The sequence below is a fragment of the Verticillium dahliae genome, genomic scaffold (genome assembly GCF_000150675.1).
Source record: "Verticillium dahliae VdLs.17 supercont1.32 genomic scaffold, whole genome shotgun sequence".
In the NCBI taxonomy this organism is placed as follows: domain Eukaryota; kingdom Fungi; phylum Ascomycota; class Sordariomycetes; order Glomerellales; family Plectosphaerellaceae; genus Verticillium; species Verticillium dahliae.
In genome coordinates, this window is record NW_009276966.1 from 58,190 (window position 1) to 64,435 (window position 6,246).

General features: G+C 60.3%; 3 protein-coding genes across 3 annotated transcripts in view; 2 read left to right on the top strand and 1 right to left on the bottom strand.

Moving 5' to 3' along the window:
- Window positions 1-393: 393 nt before the first annotated feature.
- VDAG_10136 (uncharacterized protein) lies at window positions 394-1,930 on the top strand (the record flags this gene model as incomplete). The annotated part of the gene is made up of 6 exons (XM_009659962.1): window positions 394-506; window positions 556-764; window positions 814-881; window positions 945-1,212; window positions 1,292-1,711; window positions 1,761-1,930. The coding sequence occupies 6 exons, from the start codon at window positions 394-396 to the stop codon at window positions 1,928-1,930; spliced, it is 1,248 nt and encodes a 415-aa protein (XP_009658257.1).
- Window positions 1,931-3,160: 1,230 nt separating this feature from the next.
- Window positions 3,161-4,944, top strand: VDAG_10137 (DUF1237 domain-containing protein; the record flags this gene model as incomplete). The annotated part of the gene is made up of 3 exons (XM_009659963.1): window positions 3,161-3,321; window positions 3,395-4,773; window positions 4,838-4,944. 3 exons carry the CDS (start codon window positions 3,161-3,163, stop codon window positions 4,942-4,944), a joined length of 1,647 nt encoding a protein of 548 aa, XP_009658258.1.
- A 515-nt stretch (window positions 4,945-5,459) lies between these two features.
- The window catches only part of VDAG_10138 (aminotransferase), a gene marked incomplete at both ends in the record, with an annotated part of 1,659 nt that continues 872 nt past the window's right edge, over window positions 5,460-6,246 (bottom strand). The window contains 3 exons of the mRNA XM_009659964.1: window positions 5,460-5,711; window positions 5,781-6,071; window positions 6,103-6,195. Of these exons, the coding sequence (XP_009658259.1) occupies window positions 5,460-5,711; window positions 5,781-6,071; window positions 6,103-6,195 (636 nt within the window). The remainder of the gene's footprint in view (window positions 5,712-5,780; window positions 6,072-6,102; window positions 6,196-6,246) is intronic.

The following is a 6,246-nucleotide window of genomic DNA, read 5'->3' on the forward strand; positions in this document are numbered from 1 at the left end:
TGGGGGCGGGGGGAGGGGGCGTTGCTGCTGACTGCCGACGACGCAGGCAGGGGTTCTGGGTGGGCGCACTGCACGGCATGTGGCGATGATGGCGGCGGATTTTCTTTCATGGAGAGTCGCGTCTTGGTGGTTTGGCAGCGCGTCCCTTGTCTGAGGACTTGCAGGGGTGTGCCGCCTAGAGTGGAGTCGATGGTGTGGGATGAAGGGCATTGGTGTTAATTGATCCACGTGACAGCGCGTCTCGAAGCGCGTTTCTCCCGTATGCCTCTATCCACAGCACCAGCCGCCCCTTCTACCTGCTCGCCGTTGGCCTCAAAATCACGGCTTGATGTGAGGGACTCATTTTTGCTTGGCACTATCGTCCTGTCGTTCGATTGGCCCTCAGCTGCTACCATGATGGAGGAGTACACGAAATACCTGGCGGACCGCCTCTTCACTGAGGATAAGATGGTCACCTATCGAACTCTCAGCCGTGCTCTCAAGGTCCACGTCAACACCGCCAAGGGGTGAGTGAGCTCTGTGTCTCGTGGAAAGCTTGCCACAAATTTCTGACAGTAGTAGAATGCTTTACGAATTTCACAAGTCGCAGAATGCGACGACGCCTGGCAAGGTCCATGCCACGTATCTGGTCTACGGCACCAAGTCAGCAGGTGTCCAGGAGGATGGCGACCACGAGATGACCAGCTCACCGCCAGAAATGGATGCCATGGGAGACGACGTTCCCACGCACACATTGACCCTGGTCCACGAGGACCGTCTCACTGGTGCGCCTCACTGCTCACGTTGCGCTGTTCTGCTGCTGACACGGCTCAGATGTCTTGGCCACGTACGAGGAAGTGACCTCTTTCCAGGTGTACAGCCTGGCCCCCTTCCCCAACAAGGTAAACAAGTCATTATGACGCTCAATTCACCATGTTCGATTGGCAGTTTCTGACCTATCCTAGGAATACCAGCTTCTGTCCGACGTGACGCGTGAGCTGTTGCAATACTCTTACGAGGACCCCGTCGCCATGGCCTCTACGTACGGCTCCGTCACGAATCCAAACATGAAGAGGCGCGAGCGCAAGAGCAGGCCGCAGGCCCAGCCGGCGCCAAAGCCCGCCGAGAAGAAAGCCCCAGCGGCGGCGGCGGCGCCCAGCCCGGCGCCCGAGGTCAAGGAGGAGACCAAGCCGGCGGCGGCCAGAGACATGTTTGCCAAAAAGGCGGGCGCAGGTGCCGCGGCGCCGGCCAAGGCTGCGCCTTCGCTTAAGCGCGGCGGCTCGTCGGGCATCATGTCTGCATTTTCCAAAAGCGGCGGCCAAGGCCTCGAAGGGAGGCTCCAAGCCGTCGTCCAACGCGTCCACGCCCAAACCGGTCGACTCGCCCGCGCTGTCGGATGACGGCGAAGACGACGAAGACCCGCTGCCTGCGCCGAAGAGGGCTGCTGCAGAAGGGGGCCGCAAATCTCGACAGGACCGCGAGGCGGCCCTCCGGCAGATGATGGAGGAGAGCGAGGACGAGCCAGAGGACGAGGAGGACAAGGATGAGGAGGAGGAGGAAGCGGCGGCAGACGAGCCGATGGAGGACGTGCACGAGCCAGCGCTCGACAGGAAGACTGACATCCCGGCCAGGCAATCTGAAGAGGTCGTGGCGAGCACAGGCGACGGGCGGCGTCGCGGCAAGCGGCGCGTCATGAAAAAGACACAGACGGTGGACAAGGAGGGTTATTTCGGTGAGTTCTCGCGTGCAGCCGGGGCATGGACCGATGCTGACCAAGACAGTCACGACGCAAGAAGAAGCCTGGGAGTCATTCTCGGAAGACGAGCCCGCGCCTCGAGCGCCTGCACTCGCCAAGGTGGCTGCGGCGCCGAGCTCTGGGACGCAGCCCAAGGCGAAGAAGGCAGCGCCCAAGGGCCAGGGCAACATTATGTCTTTCTTTTCAAAGAAGTGAAGGGTCAGCATTGTTGGCACCCGGAGCAGACACGTCGACACGACAAGATGGATTCCATGGCGCCCACGACGCGCAGCCGAGAGGGGGAACAAAGTTTGGCATGGCGGGCTGGACATGGTCGAATGCTACATGGACACTCGCTGTCTTTATTGCGCCCAATTTCTGCATCTCTCGTGCCGGAGCTGTTGACAGGCACGGGCGACAACGTGTCGATCAGGCGTGCTCAAAAAGGTTTGGACGAACGGAGGCTTCTTGGGAGAGCACCATGTTACATTCGAATAAGATCAAGCAATGAGCCACGGCAATTCCCGGCGGCAGGGTATGATTCGGTGCTCCCTGTGAAGTCTCGGCCCTGACCGCGAAATGATGTTGCCGCTTATATATCGGCCATGGCATTCACAGGACTGGACGGCTTTGGATTGATTCATGCAGAGATGAGATGCGGTGCCGATGAGATGGTGGACGTGCATGGTGGATGTACCGACCTTGGATGTATTCGTACAGATGGTGCAGATGGGCCTGTACTACATGTACCTGTCCTACATGTACATAGCACAAGTACGGTACCTTACCGCAGGTGCTCAACCACGACCGAGGCCCCTGTAAATCAGCCCCTAAACGTGCCAAGTAGCGCGTCCCCCAGACCCGCAGCGGGGTGTGTCCCTGTCACGCGTGCCCCGAGCCTACCCACTGTACCAACCTACATGCACGTGCACATTGCCTGGCATTGATCAGGTACATTTTTGGTAAATGTTTACATAGTACATGGATAAGCTTTCTGGATAGGGTAGTAGAGGTTTAAAGTTGGTGTGCTTTTTCTTTTTCTACATCCTATGTACTATGTACTATGTACATGTACTATGTACATGTACTATGTACGAACAGGTACCTAGGGACCTGGAAACCCGGTCAAGCTTTGGCGGCCCCACTGAACCCAAGGTAGGTACATGCCATGTATCCAGGCAAGCCAGGGAGGACAATGCATGCTGTGGACCATGTGCATGGTTCACCGTCGACGTAGCTTCTGTTCGGCCAACTACCTCGACACCAACAACATGCTTTCGACAACCGCGTCGGCTCATTTCCATGCCACCACGACAGCGACAGCGCACTGCTTTCGCACATACATAAACCCAACACTGGTCATTCATCATACCCGCCATCGTCTTCTCATGTTCTATTCACCACGCTCCTTTACTTGCCTTGGTCGCACCGTCTGATAGCAGCACAATGCTTCTCCCCAACTCCCTCGATACCCTCCTGCCCCTGGTCGGCCTCTGGGTCGCCCAGGCGTCCGCTGGGCTTGCATCCCCCACCGGTAAGTCGTCGCCAGGTCTCTTCGACCGGCAGATGGCCTGTCCCAACTATGCCCAATACTCTACCTTTGCCCAGTAAGTACTCTCTGCACACGCCGCGGCCACATGATCCTCCCACCTGGGACTGGACTCACAATGCGTCGCACAGTCGCCCCTTTAGCGAAGGCCCCCTCGCGCTGCCGTACCAGCGACCCGATGCTCGATGCCGGACCTTCCAGTCTGACGAGGTGGAGCGCGTGATCAAGGACGTCACCTCGCGCATGAAGGACCCTGATCTGGCCAGACTCTTCGAGAACGCATTCCCCTCGACCACCGACACGACCATCAAGTTCCACACAGACGGCACCGATGCTAGCGTCGTTAAGCACCCGGCACGGGGTCTTGATGGGGACGGGAAATGGCAGGGCCCTCAGTCCTTCATCGTGACGGGCGACATCACGGCCGAGTGGTTGCGCGACTCGGCGAACCAGCTGACGCCCTACCAGCCCCTCGCCAAAAAGGACCCCGCCATCTTCAACCTCATCCTGGGCGCCATCAACACGCAGGCCGAGTACGTCATCGAGTCGCCCTACTGCAACGCCTTCCAGCCGCCGCCCATCAGCAACCTGCCGCCGGCCGTCAACGGGGAGCAGGCCGATGTCGTCCACCCGCTCTACGAGGCCGCCTCGGTCTTTGAGTGCAAGTACGAGCTCGACTCTCTGGCGCACTTCCTCGCCCTGACCAACCGCTTCCACAACAACACGGGGTCGACCAAGTTCCTCACCGACAGGTGGTACACGGCCCTCGACACGATCCTCACCGTGCTGGAGCAGCAGTCGCGCTCGACCTTTGACCCCCAGACGGGCACCTTCGTGCGCAACGAGTACACCTTCCAGCGCAAGACGGACACGAGCACCGAGACGCTGAACAACAAGGGCGTCGGCAACCCGCTGAACTGGGACACGGGCCTCGTGCGGTCGGCCTTCCGCCCCAGCGACGACGCGACCATTCTCGGCTTCTTCATCCCCGCCAACGCCATGATGTCCGTCGAGCTCAACCGCACGGCCTCCATCCTGCACGCGTCCGGCAAGAAGGAACTCGGCGACACCCTGCAGGAGTGGAGCAAGAGGATCGCCGACGGCATCTGGAAACACGGCGTCGTCACCCACCGCAAGTACGGCTGCGTGTTCGCCTACGAGGTCGACGGCTACGGCTCGCAGATCATCATGGACGACGCCAACTACCCCTCGCTCCTGGCGCTGCCCCTCATGGGCTTCACCGAGACGACCAACCGCGTGTACAACAACACGAGGAGGATGCTGCTGGAGAAGGCGGGCAACCCCTACTACCTCAAGGGGCGCGTCTTCGAGGGCATCGGCGGACCCCACGTCGGCCTGTCCAACGCCTGGCCCATGAGCCTGATGATCCAGGCGCAGACGTCCGACGATGACGCCGAGATTACAAAGTCTCTGCAGCTCGTTCTGCAGTCGGCCTCGCTCGGCCTCGTGCACGAGAGCGTTGATGTCAACTTTATCACATCCTACACGCGTACGTTGACACCCTTTTTTTTTTTTGTTCTGACTTTTGTGTGGAGACTGACAAGCACTTCCAGGGAGCTGGTTTGCCTGGGCGAACGGCGTGTTTGCCGACACCATCCTCGACATTGCGAAGCGCAAGCCGCACCTCATCTTCAAGGATTCCACGTCTTACGAGATGTGAGATGTGGTCGCTCTGGTGTCGCTGCGCGGGGGACGGACGCTTTTCTCGTGGGATGGACGGTGCGGGGAGGCTGTCGGCGAAGTGATACCCTAACATTCAGCACTGATACTTTTTAATGATCAATTGGACATTCGCCTCGAGGTCAGTCTGGATTCGCCCTGCGCTATGGATGCAGCTCGCTTGAAGAGCACGTTTTGCACATGACTGCGTGGATGAGATGGAAGGCATGCCATTCGTGAGTTGGCTGATGCTGGCGGACCGCAAGCTGTGACCACCTGCTGCTATGATGCTGTCCAGTTTTCTTGTGAAGACTTGCGTGAGAATCAACACCGAGATCCTATGGATCCTTGAAAAGCCACGCCATGGAGCTTCTTAGGGGTTTGGTGCCACGGCACTCGCAACTAGGAGCATCAGAACGCCAATACCAGCAGACTTCAAGATCTCTCTTCAGCTCCCCTTAGGCTTACAACACAAGGCAGTATGCAGGCTGGCCATGTCTGAGGAAACATGGCTTATCATTTCTCAATGTACGTCGCATCAACCCTGCGTCCAGCCACAAACTTGCCCTGTTGCACATCCCTCACGGCATGGCTCAGCCTCCTGACCCCCTCGACAACGTCCTCAACCTCCTCCCACGAGAAGCAGATGCGGACCTCCCTCTCGAACCGAGCGCCATCTTCATCCCCCGCGACCTCAAACCTTTCCCCGGCACCAACAGTGACACCAAGCTCCCTGCCCCTGTCCGCGACGTCCGCCCCCCTGACGCCCTCAGGCAGAGTCAGCCACACAAAATACCCCCCATACACCTCGGCCCCGGCAAGGCTCGACCTCCTCACGGCAACGCCCAGCGGCACAAGGAGCGCCTCCACCGCCTCGAGCACCCGCCGATGCCGCTCCCGCAGCTGCGGGATCGACTCCTCGACGAGCCGCCGCTCGAGCTCGCCCGACCGCAGGAGCTCCCACACCATGACGGCCGCCAGCTGGCTCGGCGCGCCGCCGCTGCAGCTCGCCCCCGTCTGGCTCAGCCCGTACGCGAACGCCGGCGTGGCCGCCACCCAGCCCGTGCGCACGCCCGGCGCCACAATCTTGGAGAAGGACCCGTTCGAGACGGCGTGGCCGAAGGGGGCCTGGCCCGGGAGCGCGGCGTCGACGTCCGACAGGCGCGGCAGGCGCAGGAGCGGATCGCGCGGCGGGAACGGCGCGGGCGCAGAGGCGGTGCCATGCGGCGGCACCGGCAGGTGCCGTGTCCATCGGGGGACGACGTATAACAGCGGGATAAGGGGAACAAGATTGACGCCCACG